At 42.4% G+C, this 17,631-nt stretch overlaps 1 protein-coding gene across 1 annotated transcript in view; it reads left to right on the forward strand.

Moving 5' to 3' along the window:
- Positions 1 to 17,322, forward strand: part of LOC146799601 (matrix metalloproteinase-18-like) — a 102,220-nt gene extending 84,898 nt beyond the window's left edge. The window contains exon 8 of the mRNA XM_085627176.1: positions 14,632 to 17,322. Coding sequence (XP_085483302.1) covers positions 14,632 to 14,876 — 245 coding nt within the window. The 3' untranslated portion in view covers positions 14,877 to 17,322. The remainder of the gene's footprint in view (positions 1 to 14,631) is intronic.
- The last annotated feature ends 309 nt before the right edge of the window (positions 17,323 to 17,631 follow it).

The following is a 17,631-nucleotide window of genomic DNA, read 5'->3' on the forward strand; positions in this document are numbered from 1 at the left end:
TACCTAAACTCTGATTGGCTGGCCTGCTCCAAATATTTGATTCCGGGGGGCTAATTAAAGTTGTTTGTGACATACTCTCTGTTCATGAAACTAATTTCATACTTAAAAACTTAAAGATGGAGAGCTGAAACCTGAGAGCAGCTGGGCTGGCATACAAAATCTGGTCTGACATATTCAAGCCTCATAAATAGACCTGAGTGTTTACCTACTTCAAAAGATAGGCTCATATGTTCAGTGCAATTTATTAATGAGTTTTGTTTGTGACCTCCTCCCTTTTTGCATATCTCAGCATGAATAACAAGCTCTCTAATGAGAAAAATACAAAACTAACAACAGAGAGCATCTGGCCTACCATGCAGAATTGGAAAAAAGAGATGAGTCACAGCTTATCGGGACGGATTCAAGTCTCTTGGATACATCGATGCAATTACCCAGTGTATTAAATTAACTCCTATGTTTAGCAATCCAACTGCATAAGCGACTAATACTTTCCCATTCCTTCTCGCTTACTGAACTAATGTTTGAATGTTTTCTTTCCCCTCTAATTCTTCTGAGCTTAAAAATGAATTTTGGAGTGCTGCTGAGTATTGGAATATCCAAATTATGTAGACCAGAGCTTACTGCATAACTACATTTTATAACTCCACCTTTGAAGAATATTTATTGTAGCAGTCTTCATGCCCCAAGAAGATTTTTAAAACAGCAGATAACGTGCATTACAGACTCATTCTTGCACTCCCTAAACCTGCATTCTCCGTTATTACTTAGTTTTTAGGTCTCGCCTAGGCAGCGCGCATGCGCTGTCTCTCCGAGACATTTAGTAATCTATATGGTTGGTGAAACTCTGCCTATTGCAGGGTAATTTCTCGCCGCTTGCCATTTGTGGACTTAGGCATTTTTTTTGTTAGCGGGCTTCTTACTGGATCTCGATCCGATACGTAACTTCAGTTTCTACCGGAAGCACCACTGCCTCACTACAGTCTCATTACGCTTACACAGCGTAATTGTTCTTTTATAAAATAGTGCGCATTAATATGCGCGCGCTACCTGTAGCTTCGCATATGGCGGCCATGAACCTCACATTTCTTTTGTTCTGCAGGGCTGCCTCCTCTCCTGCTCTGCAGGCTCACTGCTGCCCTGTCTATAGAGTGCTTTATACTTCTTACAGTGCGACATACCGAGCTGTAGCTTTGCATATGGCAGGCCGCGCCTTTCCTTTTGTTCTGTACGTCTGCCTCCTCTCCAGCTCTGCAGACTCGTTGCTTTCCCGCCTAAGGACTGGCTCCAGTCTCGCGAAGAATGGCTCTTCCTCCGCCCCTCGCCTCCATACTACTCTGCTGACTGACTACAGAAAGCTTGCATGCAGTACCAGAGCCCATTCATGAGGGTTTTGAATGGTTTTAATAATGGTAAGTGTGAATTCAGCAGCAGCCGTAACGCGCCACTTTCAATTTTTGAAAGGTATCGTCCCTTTCGTGCTAATTATTTGGTACTGTTTTGCTACTCAATTATAAGTAGTTCCACCTTTAAGAAGGTGGGTCTTCCCCGTAAATGTGCAACTTTCTCCAAAGCCCGGAGTTTCAAGCCGGCCTAGGGTGTCCGCTCCTTCCAGTTCCACAGGGTATGCATTTTGTATTAACCGTGGGGCCGCCAGTTTCTGTGCCCTGAGGAGGAACTGGCTACATACACCACAGGAGGTGCAGAGATGTGCGTTACACCCCTGTTGAGACAGCTTCATTAATCCTCATAGAGACGTCAACCGTGACTGTTTGTGCTCCAGCCCAGCAGCTCCATACAGATGTTAGTCATGAGACTTCCTTCCCCACAGCCCCTAAAGCCCCATGGAAACATGAGCCTGACGTGACTTACCCTGCCCCGGGCCCTAACGCAACGAATTAACATGCAAGTCTGGAAGCGTTCCTGTTTTCCTGACTATACTGCAGTTCGGCTGAACAGCAAACAGAAGAACCCCCTCTTGCACACTAGTATTTTGCAGTTTTTTTTTCCAGTTATGATATAGCGTAAATTCAACTCTAAGCTATTGACTGGAACGCTTAACATGGCACCAGTTACATTGCACAAGGACAAATTCGGTTTCTGAAGGCACGGATAATAACGCGATTTTCCCAGGATCACAGGATGTCGAGCCGACGCCAAGATTAGAACCTGGTTCCCTGACTCAGAAATGGGTAACCCAGACTGATGTCACATTCTCTCCCCATGGCCAAATCTTCACGAGCCCCTGTGAAATCCCGAGGGGAGCTGCGAGGTTGAAAGTGCCCCGCATTATCTTTCTGTAAAACACGCTCATTCATCTCCTGTTTCAGCTCTAATTGTATTGTACGATTGTTTCCTTTTAATAGTAGCTTCTCCTCTTTCTTCGTAACCTTTGTAATTGTAAACGTATGCACTGGCTCTGTTAATGAACAATAATAAAGAAAATGCAGGCCGCCGGCTAATGCGTGTAGGGGCGATGTATGAGGTTTATTTCTTGGGTGGTACAGAGAGACCGAGCCGCCCCTGTCTTTATTTCAGGTACTCTAGAAGAGCACCCCATGAAATAAATAAACACCTATCAGAAAAAAATAAAACTAATTGCCCAGTACATTAACAGGAGACAAATAGGGATCGACTTTTCAGTTCCTTGAGCGGGAGGCCACTTGCGCAACTGCAACAGAAACAGTTGCAGCTGCTCTGGGCAAATGCTGTCTCCTCTGCACTGGTGCAAAAACCGGCTTCAAAGGCGATAAAACAAACACAAGTGGCAACTACATCATAAAACAGCATAACCTTCGTACCGGACACTTGCAACCTTCAGGAGGTTTATGATAAAAATTCTATCAGGCAAAGCGCACTCTCCCACAGTGTCCACGAGCAGAACGATAAGGCATGCTGCAGCACAAACGGTAAATACGCTTTCTGTAACTTTCTTTAGTCTTTGACTGCATGTGTTAGCGTTTTCACTGCTGGCACGGCGGGACAGCTTGGCGGGTTTATGTGACAAAAGTGAATACGAATTGCATTTCATGTTTTATTATTTTTTGTTTAATTTAGCACAGACACTGAACTGCTCCCTTCAATTTGCATTTATTCTCTGTGCTCTGTCTGCCATTGTTTGATTGTATACACACAATGGGCACTCCCCCCCGCCCCCCCCCCCACCCCGCCCGCTACACTATCCACTAATGCATTAGGTCTCACATATGCGAGATTTTGTGCTATTGGAATTGTAAATGACAATGCCTTTTATTTATATGTTTAAAATATACAATGTCAATAGCACAAAATCTCGCAAATGCGACACCTAATGCATTGCAAATGCTTGTTACATTGGCAGGCTGAGAAAACACATTCTAGGAATTTCTTTTTTGTTGATCTTTTAATTGACTGAGATATGCAAAATTGCTCACCTTCTCACATGATGAAATGCTTTTTCTGCACAAATTCACCCTCGTTTTGAGCCCATGATATCACATTGAGTTGTGATTTTATTAGGTTCTTATAGGCTGTGAACGAGGCCTTGTAATGTCAGACCTCCTCAACTCCCGAACCCTTTATAGATGTGGATAAGCATTGCACCTACGACTTTAATCCCTTTTTGTAACAAGATTTTCCAAATAATGCTCTGAATTCCTGATTCTGTGGCTCACCTCTAGGAAAGCAACCTTATAGGCTAGATCCCGCCTATTCAATCACACCAAAGTCTGCATTGTATTGTATAACAGCGCACCGTAAAGTTATGTTTGGGTAAGCCTTTTGCCGTAAGTCAACGAAGGTAGGATGAGGCGAATAGTATGGGTACATTCCCCATTCGCCATATGTGTGCTGGTTTCCACTCCCTACCAAATATCATTGTCTTTGTTTTATTTCTATGGAAACTAAACTTCTTACTTTTTTTGTAAATGTCCGAAGCTTTAAGGGAGCGAGTTAGGCTTATTTGGGTTCTATCCATAATCAAAATGTAATCTGCATATTGTAATATATACATTTCTCTTATCCCAATCTGTGGAAGAAAAGCTATATTCATGGCAGTAGTATTCAGATTGAACAGCCATGGTACCCAAACTCACCCTTGCTTCAGATCTCTATTTTTCTCAATGTGTTCTGAGATGCATAAGCCCTTTCCACGCACACTCTCACCCAGGTCTCGGTGTATGAAGATTCAGTTGTCCTGAGTAAAACATTTGGGATTCCCCAAACCATAGATTTTCTCCAAAGGACAACTCGCTCAACCTCATTAATACGACACTGCAATTAACATTACATAACGTAAGCTGTCGTTCAGTTTGTTTTCTGTTTGATATATAAAAATTATAATGCTAATACACTGTTGATAGTATTGCATTGGGGTCTAAATCCTGTTTGTAAAAATGGGAATATATTATTGTCTTGTACCCATGCCTCCAGCTCTTTCAATTGTATCCTTGAATAGCGTTCATATCCAATAGAACTAATTGATAATTTGATGATTTTCAATGGTGGTCCATCTTATCAAAAGGATGAAGGATCAAGCCTTTCCCTGAGTTGGTGATCATCGTGGAATCTATAAAGTGATGCTTTGTGGCAGAGTGCTTGGGCATATACACCGCTCTCTGATATATCACAACCACCTATCTGAATTTACGCAATTTTCACCAGAGAGGTCCAACGCCATCCAAGGTGTTAATGGAATCTCGTAATTTCTTTTGGCCATTAGAATGACACATTTTGTAAATATGCGGACACATTAGGCTTCAGTATTTTAATTTTTCTTAACCCAAACCATTTTCTCATAGGTTTTTCTTAATGTGGGTATTTTAGACAGGATGTCTTGACTATACCCCCTGACAAGCAAAAAGTCTTTGCTGAGTTCTTAGATCTCTTCCAAGTGTCCTAAGTGATGAAGAAAACCTACAATGGGTTTTAGGTGTGTTGCCATGGTTTCTGAGTTGGTGAGGTATGACTTGTCTGTGATCTATTTAAGGCACACCATCATTCTCTCCCAAAACGAGACAGTGTTATACTCATCAGGCCTTTCGCTGTTAAATCTATTGTGCTCAGCTTGAGAATCCTGCAGTTTCCTAAAATTCTCCCCAGATTTTATGTTCCATTTAACTCCTTACAACTGCATGTTTTCTTTTCCCTACCACAATCAATAAGGGAGTCATTCCGGAGGAAGATAGCCTTGGAGGAGACCACCAATTCTGCTGCTCTAGAGGGGGAAATGTGTGTGTAATGAGTTATAAGATGGAGTACTAGATGTCAGGTGTCCACTAAGGGACATTAGATGTAATGCATGTAATGGTTCAATTATTAAACTTAATTTTAGCCCCTTTTTAAGCTTTGCATCAACATCTTGTTTACTCCCCAGTCAGTATCTATCAATTCTAAATCCTCATTATAATTGTAGTAACACGCCCAATTGAATTTGAAGTCTCCTTTTATTATAACTTCTGTGTCCTTGTGGATATAGGTCACTGTCTCAATGTGTCTTCAAAATGATTTCACAAATCTATCTGGAGAATGAGGTGGAGCCTCCTGGACCCCACAGCCAAATATCAATTAACAAGGCTTGAAAGAAAGGACTTTTGGGGAAATCAAATGTACCCTAATATGTAAGGCTGTAGATGCATATATTGTCAAACCACCATATGGTCTGCCAGGGGTTTTCATTTGTTACCGGCTATGTAAGATCTTGGGAACCTGATATTGTAATACATTTCATGTCATGTCAAGTTATAGATGTCATGGTCCAAACACATGTCCAGCTACTTCTTCGTATTGCGTTCCCAACCTGCCTCATTCCAAGAGATTAGAGTTGAGTGGCAGGTTTGAAAACAGTCAAAAGACATCATTTTCTTTTTTTATAAAATTGTGGGCAGATGTAAAGCCAGAGGTCAGCTTCTAAAGCTTTAGCAAGCCAGTCCCATTCTTGTGTGTTTGTTTATTTAAATCTCGTACCATGGTTAGCCTTCTTTTGTCATGTTTATAAGTTATTAACAAATCTTTATAATAATTCAGATTTTCCTGTGTTGCACCATGGTCGTCCTTTATGACAATGCCTGCTGTATGAGACTTGCTTGTGAATTCAGTAGGATTGTGGGGTCTCTCTCTTCCTCTATTCACTCTATTGTGATTCCCCATGGAGAGAAAATATTACTTTTTATTAAAAAACATATTTGCTTTTTCTTGCGAGAGCCAGGTACCCGTGTGTTTTTTTTGGACCGATCACTACTTACATTGGTGAACTAGACTGAGGTGATATCTTTGAAGATAAGGTGGGCCAGATTCCTTATATTTAGGATAAAACTCAGAAGGTTTTCCCGATTTAAAATATCAACCTTATCTGAAGATGTATATACTGATCTAAAATACAGCTGATTTTGGTTTGCCATTTGACAGTTTAGTTAGCTGGTTCTGGTGAGGATGCGAGTATGATTCGTTCCTAATCAATCAGAGGTCTTTGAGCCCTGTGCATCGTTTGATCCTTTTTGCATCATTATTTTGCCCTCTTGGTTATTATGTTTTCTTTCCCGTTTTAATGGGGCTGGGAATAATTCAGTTACTCCTGGGTGGAGAACTCTGATTTAGGCAAATATTTTCTAAAAAGAAGGGCATTTCCTTCCTAATAGCGACCCCACAAGCCATGTATGAATGATATGCGACCGCAATTGCGGTTGCAAAACCCTCGCAATTTACCGCCCTCTTCAAGAGGGTGGTAAGGCAATTGCAAAAGGGAAAGGGTCACCAGGGGACCCCTTCCCCTTTGCAAATGCAGGGGAAAATATTTTTTAGGGGCAGGCAGTGGTCCCAGGGACCACTGCCTGCCCTTAAAAAATGAAACAAAAATGTTTAATTTTTCTTTTTTAAATGCAGCCCGTTTTGCTTTAAGGAAGGAAGGGCCAGCAATTATCAATGGAGTCGCAAATTGCGAGTGCCTCATGAATATTGATGAGGCATGCAATTTGCGACCCCATTGAGAATGGCAAACATTGTCTCTGACACTGTTGTACATGTCATTTTGTGAGTTGCAAATTGTGATTCCCAATTGAGCACAATTTGGGACTCGCAAAATGACATGGTTGTATATCTGGCCCTTAATGCAGGAAGGGACATTTCTCCTCGTTACGCCTCTGTTGTGAAGGTGTATTACTCTGACGCATTCCAAGGTTTACTAGTTTTAGTACCAAAATCCATGTATGGAAGCATGGTAACACCCATACTCCACCCTTGGAACACCGTCCCAACGCACACTAACGCAAGGCAGCAACTTGTGCAGCCTGGCCTTACTCTGGATTTACTAAGCCATGCAGAGCCACGCGAGGTGGCTTTGTGTGGCTTAAAAAGCCTCCCTGAAGCCCTTGTGTTGCCTTGTGCCACCTTTGTAAATTTGGGCCATAATTTCGTGTCTTGGGGTCATGGTGAGTATGATTTAAGTCATCTGCTTGCTCATTAATGGGAGGTTTAGTGATGGACTTTTCTTTTATCACCCTATATGCCATGTCCGTCAGCCTTATATGTCCCATCTCATAGTGAATGATTAATTTGTTGAGTAGTAGACGAACCATATCCGCAACACTTTGGTTTATTACCTGTATGGGCGAAACTATCTACACGCTGGTGCTGTGGTCTTTCATCTCTACCCCCTCTTCACCACCCTACTGCTGCTACAAATCACAGGAGCAACTTACTTAAGGATCCTTTTTGTGCTCTCTTGGGAGTCAGAGAGAGATGAAGTGCAAGGTGTGCAAAGTTATGAGGCCCAAAGGTCATTATATCAGTCAGTGGCTCACCGCTCTGGTGTCTCCTAGGACTTTAGGAGGCAAACTGGCCAATCGCTGGCGCTAATTATTCGACTCCTCCTACTCGTCACCGTCCTGCTGCTGCCGCCACAAGGTGCAGGAGCAAATTTACTGAAGGAGCGTTGTCGTGCTGTCTCTAGAATCTGAGGATGCTTATTTACAAGCCCTTTGCGCTGCCGGAACGTCACTTTTTCCCATTTTAAAAGTGACGCACTGTCGGCGCAAGGGGCTTGTAAATAAGCCCCTGAGAGTTAAAGTGCAAAGACTGTTGGACAGAGATGCCAGCAGCTTGGGTGGAATGTCAGAGTTAGTTATCCAGCAGGGGATGTTTTATGGCTTGACATGCCATTTCAATAGTTGCTCACATCAAGCTGAGCATCCTCGGTGACAAACTGGGACAACTCGACATGTCTTCAAGAAAGCCTTGTGAAATGGCTGTTTTCTGCACTCTTAGACCTGACTTTCTCCCACTCATCCTTGCTCCTGTTGTGATCCCACCATCAAATGCCATTATTTGTTTGGTCTTTACTGGGTGTGCGGTACAGGAGAGTTGTTTCTATCGGACGGCTGTTGAGTTTTCGTTTAGATTAGCTTCTGAATTTCATTATTCGCTTGACTCTGATGTTTCCAAATAATTTGGACCTGACTCTTGCAAACAAGAAATCGAGCTTTGGTGGTTGTCAAGTTTTACATCAAGAGGAGGGGATTCTTCGGGAAGAAATTTGGGACTTGTGAAAAAAGGAGGACATCAATGCACCATATTTACTAATATATATTGCATTCCTTCTCTCTGCCTAAACTGACGCACAATCTCCTGCCTTGTGGCAACGCAGGCATCCTTGTGCCATAGTACAAGGTTATCTGCGTTGCAGGCTGCATTGTTTTTGTGCAGGAAAGGATACCTTTCTGCACTGAAATAAACCTCTGAGGTGTTTTCCTCTTTCTAAGTATGCTGCAGAACACCCACGCTCCACCCATGGAACGCCTTCCCAGGGCGCGGTCTTGCTCTACTCCAGATTTACCAAGCAATGCAGGGCCACGCAAGATGGCTCTGCGTTGCTTGGTAAATCTGACTTTGCGTTGCCTTTGCGACACCCTCCTTGTTTCCTCTTTCCAAGTGTGCTGCAACGCACTTAGAAAGAGGAAAACGCCTCTAAGGATTGCTTTTGTGTAGGAAGATATCCCTTCCTGCGTAAAAACAATCCTTCCTGCAACGCAGCCACCCTTGCACAAGGGTGGCTGTGTTGGCGCTAGGCAGCACATCGTGCATCAGTGCAAGGAGAGAGCAGGAATGTGCTATATTACAGTAAATTTGGCACATTCCTGCTATCTTCATTTGACGCAGTAACAAGTTGTCTTGCTGTGTTGCATTGCGCTGCATCAAAGTATGATAAATCTGGCCTCTGATCTACCTGATGGTGCAACATCTCGTGGGAATAAAGTGGCGCGACTGAACTGAGCAAGCCAGGTGCAGAATCCCAGGAGTGAGGGGGTAAACAAACAAGTTACGCACAATTCATCTGTGAGGCAGCTATCAATAGACTTATTCACAAAAGATCGAAATATTCTTTCTTTGCCTCCAGGTAGGCAGCGGAGGAGTCCCCATGGGAGACGATCACCATTGATGGAACAGGAGAGGTCCTTTATCCATGCCTAGCATTGCTACTTGTTCATTGGCTGATGGGAAGACTTCAGGAATAGCCTTGTGGGGGGATTGTGATATCTCCTATCTGGGAGTCACTCTAGGTACACTACCTTCTTCAACTGTATCACAGTCTTCTCGCGAGGATCCTTTATGACAACTCAACATCTGTCAACCTCTTAGCGAGGCTTGAGAGGTGCTATCTTCTGAACACATAACCCTATATGGAGATGCAATCACTTTTTTTTATACAGTATTTTTTATTGGCGGTGTATAAAAAGTAAAACTAACTACCTTTTGCCGTTACCAATCAGCGTTTTATCCGGTTGTTATGGATAAAATGGCAAAATCGAGGAAAATATCGTTCTAAAAAAAGCTAAATAAAGAACGTCTGCAAAATCATTGCTCAATGAATGTGTATGTTCCTCACTTGAAGTTAGGCATACAACAACACTTGTTTTTTTCATGCCAGTTGTTGTATGATTGAGCATAGTATGTGGACTATCTTCAATGAGGACTCTCAACTTTTGGAGTTGGTTTAAGAACTAGGTGACCCCAGAGAAAAATGATTCCACCATGCACTCCATACTCAAGAATGTGTTGGCTGCCCATGACCCTATACCCGCCGCTCTCAAGGAGCCATCCTTTACATCAGTCCTCCTAGAGTGAGGGAGTCCCCATCCCCCCGTGCAATATCTCATTTTGAGATTAGGCAGCCTGAACCTACCAATGTGCACTTCTTGGTCCCCCTATTTTATGTTGTATGATGGATCTGTGGCTCACTACTGATTGTCTATGTTGAACGTTTCTATAGAATGGTTGGATACGAGTGCAATCCCATATAACCTGCAGGAATGTGCCAGTGGATGGGCATCACATGCAAGTGCAGTGTCCCTCAAACGCATCTTCCATTATCTTTTAGGGGTGTTGTAAATTCGGTGCAGAAGTTTAGGATGGATTAGACCGAGTCTGGCTGATGAAGCAGGTGTGTGGTGCCATTTTAGCCTCCGTCATCAAGGGGACCGAGTTATCCCGCCCAGGAAGCATGTAGAGGTTTTGTTGCATTGGGGCCATGCATCATCAACTTTTGAAGTCTCCTTTACCCAGAGTGCACAACATTAATTTAGCCATAAGGTGGTCACACCCTGGAAGTTTAGCTCATTCTGTCCAGGAACTGTCTTAGGCCATAGTTGCACAAATCTAAAAACCTGGAAGTTGTGTAGGGTTTCCTTGGTTTTGAGTTCATTAAGGGTGCACATAGTCCACACATACCCAAAGTTGAATTTGCTCACAGCATACAGTTTGTCAAACCTGTCTAGTGTCTGTACTTCATGGAGCCCGGTTTCAAACCATATGGGCATTATTTAAGAGTTTTCTTACACCTGCCTTTATGTTTCAGGGCCTCTTGCCAGATTCAGTCATTTTATGACTTCTGGGAAGGATTCTAGGACTTGTGTCGTGTATAGGTTTTCGTAAGTGCGCCACGGAAAAAGTCAGTGTTTATGCACAGGGCTGGATTGTTCCAGTTACTATTAATCCACTCATCTATGCTGTCAATACCTGCAGCTAAGTAGTGTAGCTGTAAGTCAGCGGTCCCTATCTCCCGCCATATGCTGCCTGAGTGTATTTGAGGAAGAAGATCCTAGGGAGTTTTCCCGCCAACAGAAAGGCTCCTTGACTAGGTTGGTTTGCATGGTTTATGGATAGGTTTGAAGTGTCTATAGCCATTTTGGTATAAGTATATTTTTGTAAAGAGAGGGGTATATTTACATTGGGATAGTGCCACCTGAACTCTCACTTTTAGTGGCATTCTGGTGGCGCTATGGCCTTCACCATATTTACAAAGCGGCGCTAAGCTACTTTTTGTGGCTTAACGTCACTTTGTAAATACGGCCCCTTTACACGCATCACTGTGCATGAAAGGAGCGTGCAATGGGTGTTGCTGTGGGCATTCCACTGCAACACCAATTGCTTTGTGATGCTGCCCCAGATTTACAAGGATGTGTAAATCTGAGCCAGTGCCAAAAACGAACGCCATGCAATTGCAGGGGTTAGAATGGCGAAACGAGGAGAAATACTTTTATTTCTCCTAATTTTTGCTTCTACTATGCGTGCTGCAGAATGCAGCACACATAGAAAACGCCATTACTTATTGGTTATGTGCAGGAAGGTTTCCCTTACTGCACTTAAACAATCATTAAATAATGACGATTTACTACTTCTATGCTGCATTCTGCAGCACACATAGAAGTAACAAATCGCCAATATTGATTGTTGTGTGCTGGAAGGAACACCTTCCTGCACATAAACAATCACCTTCCTGCACATAAACAATCATTCTCTGCCACGCAGGCACCCTCGTACTATGGTGCAAGAGAGCCTGTGTTGGCACCAGGCAGCTCATTTTAGTGCCAGCTTCAGGGAAAACACAGGGGTGCCCCATATTCTTGTAAATACGGCACATCTCTGCGTTTTGGAAATGTTGGAGGCCGCACAGCCTAATTTGGATTAGGTCCGTGCTCCAACATTTCCTTGTAAATACGCCCCAGAGTGCCTTCCCAGTCAAAAGGAACAAAGTGGACCATACTTGCAGGCACACTTCGGTTCTGTGAGCAGTGCAGTCCCAGCTTCCCTGGTTCTTCTCTGTAGAGTTTCAGGATTGTCATTAACATGTTGCAGGTGGTAAGTGGCTCTTGCGTAAAGATGAGGACATCATAAGCATATAAGAACGTTAAGGCTTCCTCTGGTCCATTCCAATGGAAGCTTCTCATGACTGTGTCTTTTCTAAGCAGTTTGGCCAGCACCTTCATCACTAGGCCAAAAAGCAGGGACTGCTTCCCCTTTCAATCTTGAATTGTGTCAATAACACCCCCTATGTTTACTTGCTCCCACGTATAAGTCTAGATCAATTTGATGCATGGCGTGAAGTAAGACTCAAAATTCATTTTGCTGAGGACTTGGAACAAGAACCTCCAACTCACAGAGTCAACCCCCTTTTCAAAGTCTATGAGGGCCTAGGCTCCTGGCTAGTGCAGCCTTCTGAGGCTTTTCTAGTGGGCATAAAGCCACTTTGATAGTGCAGTAATTGTGTGAAGACTTTTATGAGTTGATCAGTGAGGATTTTGGATGGGACCTTTGCTTTAGAGTTGCTTCAGAGTTAATGAGACACATTTTTCGATAGGATGTGGGGAGATATGGTAGGTTTCCTTGATTATTGTCTCACATAAATCATCGGGTAGAGTTCTTGTGTGTATTGCTTCTTTGCACAGGTTCAAAAGCTGTGGGTTGGTGAGTGAATCACATGTTTGGAAAAATTTAATTGGAAAGCTGTTGGGACCAGACATTTTGCTGATTGCAGCCTGGCTACGACCACTGAAAAATCTTCTGCTGTGATAAATGAGTCTAGAGCCTCATGATGGGAGAGATCCAGGGTCTTGACTGGAAGATCAATGATTAAGGGATCAAGTCATTTGTCCTCTGTTGGGTAGCATGCAGCATACAGTAAACTGTAGTAGTCTGTGAAGGCATTTGTTATCTCTACTGCTTCAAAGAATATTTCCACTGACCCCTTGCGAAGATTAGGAATTATCCTGGTCAACAAATCTTGGTTTGCCAGTCAATATGTCAATATAGTGGAGATGCAGTCTTGTTCCGGAGTGGGCTACACTAATGCCGCCTACTGCCATAATCAAAGAGGTCTTGCCTGTGGTGTGGACAACCCACAATAAGCATTTGTTAGGCGGTATCAAAACAAACCTCAGGCAAGCGTCTATTCGAGTGCGCTGGGCAGCAAAATCATGTTGCAAGCAGGGAAAGTCCAGAGAAGGGCACCCAAGAAAAGAAAGTTCATGTCATGGCGCTACTTTTGTTTACATTTAGAAGATATCTTGAAAGCACCATTAAGGATGTTCTCTCCAGGCCTGACTCCTGCTCCAGTGCGAACTGAACCTTATACCTCTTGCTTGATATTAGCATATTTTGAACCAATGCATTATCTTGATCTCAAGTGCTTTACATGGAGAATGGCCTTACTAATGGTGATTACCTCCACCATGAGAGCTAGTGCATAGTGGCATCTTCAGTGGCGCCTAAGGCTATGTTTCATGCAGGTAAAGTGACTTTGAAGCGTTAACCAAAGTTCACCCCAAAGATTTTGTCCCATTTCCATTTAAATTAGATGTTTTCTTTATAAACTATGCTTTCCACATGCTTGACGTTAATTGGGGTTTGAGCTACTAATTAACAGGACAAAGCGTCTAAACTCAACCACTAAACCGCTCATTACATATGGCCATGACAGACAAAGACAGGCAGTGCCCAGATTGTTTGTGGAGTGCATCAGATTTGCATATCAGAAAGCAAACCTGCATGTTCCAGGGGGTGGATGCATACCTGAGGGGAGGAAGAGACATGGTAGCCATCATCATGCCTGACAGAAATATGCAACACAACCATGTGGAAATCCTCTGCAAGTATTACCACCTCGAGATAGAAACATGGGCAGGAACCCAAGCTGGATAGGCAATTCTAGAAGATTTGTTCAAATGAGATGCACCTCCTCTCCACCTCTCAGGTTTGTACTGCTTTGCCCTGTATTCTATCAGTAAGGGAGGGTATAAATCGAGAATAAATTACACGTATGTAAAGGTGGATATACCCGTTGCCATCCCATCCCACGATTCTCCCAATGAGGTTTAATATTTATGATTTTTCAGTTCTCAGAATCTGACCAAAGGTGGCACGTAAGAGTGGGATCACTTCAAGTGCAGTGGTATGGTGGAAAAAGTGAGCCCAACCGTTTGTAGAAAAGACCCTATTTGAAGCCTTGTTAAATGTGTGTCAAACGTTCAGCTTCTTAGGATTCCCAGGTTACCATGGAAGAATGTTCGATAGCATGGGACTCTAAAATAAAATATTTATCCTGGCAAATCACCTTTACAGGTAGGTAACATTCTAAGCCGAGGTCCCCATAAGCCCTCCAATCCGCCTTTACTTGGAGTCTCCCCTAGACATGCCTCATACTGCATGTATTGAGTGCACTGGGGCCAGGGTATAACATTTATAGAGAATATAACTGTCACTTAGCATGGTTTAATTTTTTTCATTCACGATTATCCACTTTGTTTTAGAATGTCTCTACTAACGAATGATATGTACTGGGTGACTCTTATTAAGATATCAATGACGTGTTCTGTTTTTGTCCAATAGGGGATCAGTATGTGTTGTATGATGCAGCTGTCGGAAACAGCACTGAACCGCAGTCTCTGCTGGAGCAGTGGGTGGGCGCCCAGACTCCCATCTCTGCAGCACTCAGTTACAAGAATGAGATCTATCTGATCAGTGCCAAGAAGTTCCAGAAAGTTCTCCTTCTCACCTACCTTCAGGACACTGTGTATGCGAACATCCAGCAACCAAAGAACTTACAACAGCTCATAAATTGTGATCCCAAATAACAGCTATAAGTAATTCTACCTGTTCTCTGTGCTATATATGTTGGTGAAAATATACACATGCTTAATTGATGTTGCTACATATATTACACATATTATGTGGAGGAGTTGATGGGCTCCTCAATTTCTTAGAAAGTAACCGATACTCTAATGGTGAACAGATATATCTTCACACACAATTGGCAGGCATTGACTTGAAAATGGCAATAACCTGGTGACAAGTAGAAGAAATGGTGCCAAGCCTTAGAAGATTTGATGCATTACTCCCTTCCTCTTGTCCCACCTTTCCATCATACTGTGGGTGGGGACTGTGGAGTACTAAAGGACGAAGAAGCCACTCAAGTGATGAGCTTCAGGAGTGGAGAAGCCTGTGAGCCTAGAAGAGAGGGTTGGGGAGTGTTCCTTGCCTACTGTGCATGAGAAACCTTTGCTCACCCAACATTCCTGCTAGCACTCTGTCTGTCGTAGCATTTCTAGAAGAGAGGAACAGCGTTTACCAATTTACAATATCGAAGTCAGGAAACACCCATTATAACACAGTCATCAAAGTCAGGGTGGCTTTTACCAAACAGGCATGGTGCACTATGCCTTGCCTAAGGGATCTTTCCAGAAAATCCTAAATGTTTTATTTTTTGCCCATTCCCATGAAACATGTTAGCTCTACAGGTAGTGAACAGCTGGAAATGTGTAGAACTTGAGAAGGTGATTTGCATGTCGGAAAAAAAGAATCCTCTATCTAACTATACTGGTTTCCCACTATGCCTTCTTGGTGCCCATAACAGGTGCCCCTGTAAGAATGTCTTCTTCGTCCACTGCAGGTCCTGCTTGGTGTTTCCAAAGCGGACGTATGACACTATGATCAGGCTTGACTTCATAAAATAAGTCATACTTGTGAAAGCAAAATATCTGTAAGTATAAACAAAGAACGAACACACACAAGAGCTGGTAGAGTGGCAAGCGTTTATTTGCCAAAGAACTGCAGTTGAGACAGCTCACAGTGAAGACTGCAGAGTGATCTGATTACAGAGTAAAGAATCAGCCTTTATATACAATTGTGGAGCCTTCATGCATGTTAATCATTAACATCAGTAACGGTGCATGATCATTTCTCAAATATGTCCACGTGTACATTTGCTTTATACTCGATCGCAGTGATGCAGATGATCCTTCTAACATTAGTCAATCTTCTAAGCTCCTATTTCCTGACCCACAGTCTAAGCCTGTTAACTTGTTTTTGTCAAACAAGCGTTGTCTGATTTAGTCAGCAGATGTTTGTTTTTTCTGCGTCCTATGCACAATTTGACTTCAGTTGACATGTTCAGATTAGAGAGCTATTTCTAGAAATCAACTCGCTGAACTGCCTTTTGTACACATGCAAAGGTTAGAGAGCCGAGCCATTTCTCAGGTTTGAGCAAGGACTGGCAGCTGACTAGACACGTACACACGTACACATTACATTTTTATTTCATTCGTTTCTTGCTGAATTTCAGACAGTTTATTTTAACTATTTGTGTAGCATATAGCTGTGCCTGGTAAGTGAGCACATATTATTTCTAAGTAAGCTTTACACAGAAATGAATGCAAAACTATGGTTCACTTTAATTTATCTATTCATCACAGGAGCTAATTAATTTTTTTATCTTTCACAGACGACCCTTTGAACCTTATTTTAATTTTATCATAAGAACATCAGTATTTAATAATTATATTGTCTATTCCTTTCATTGTTAGAAATGTCTATCTGCATAAATTCAGTAGTTACTGTTTACATCAGTATTCGATCTTTATGTCTCGATATCATCACAGGGCATTTTACCAGTTGTCCCAATATGTGACAGCATATGGGCAAGCAATTAATTAATAGACAACAGCCTATTATTAGTAGGAATATGGTTATGAACACCATTCCTTTATTCCAACCCCATGCGCTAAAGAAACCCATAGCGGACCTCCTATATCCCATGTGCCGGAATCCCTATGTGTCTCTGTACCTATGTTATGTAGTCTTTTTATTGTTTCCCTAACGGTAGCAGAGGAGTCCTCCCTTCTCTGCCACCATCATGTCAAGAACAATTCTATTTTGTGGGGAAACTAATCTCACAGCCTGAAGTTTTACTGTAATATTTTCTAGTATACCTGCTGTTTCATTTATGGTGGCCTCTAGTAGTCGGGATAATCTACATATATTCATGCTGTTAATAGGTGGACCAACCCATAGTGCCATCCCTTTAAATATATCACCTGACACTTCCGATGCTGTATCTCTTTGATCTACACTTCTTTTACCCTTAAGTGTTGCATGCCTTTGTAGCTCATTTTGTACATCATTTACGTCTTTTACTGCTATAGCAGGTAATACAAAACCCAGGTGACAACAACCACTCCAATCTGTTGGAAGCCAGGTATAAGCTTTTTTCTACACAATAAAATAAATTGAGTCACCTATATAAAGTGGAATTTTATCTTTATTATTTATCATATCGAATGTCATATTGCAACTTATCCTATGGCCCACCTGATAGGTACCATTGCATCTAATAGAAATACTCCCTATTGCGTTGTGTTTTTTTATTTTTTATTTAAAAAATGGTATGCTTTCGCTAACCTCTTTTGATGGGCCTGCTATCCTTGTGCTTGTATTTTTGTATAAGAAAAGGGGAGTGAAGATATCAGAAAGGGGAAATGTTGCATTTTGTTCTATTACTTCTGTGCAGTTTCCCCTTGTCGGAATATCTGCAATATATTTATTGTATAATAC

This window comes from Triturus cristatus, chromosome 9, assembly GCF_964204655.1.
Source record: "Triturus cristatus chromosome 9, aTriCri1.1, whole genome shotgun sequence".
In the NCBI taxonomy this organism is placed as follows: Eukaryota; Metazoa; Chordata; class Amphibia; order Caudata; family Salamandridae; genus Triturus; species Triturus cristatus.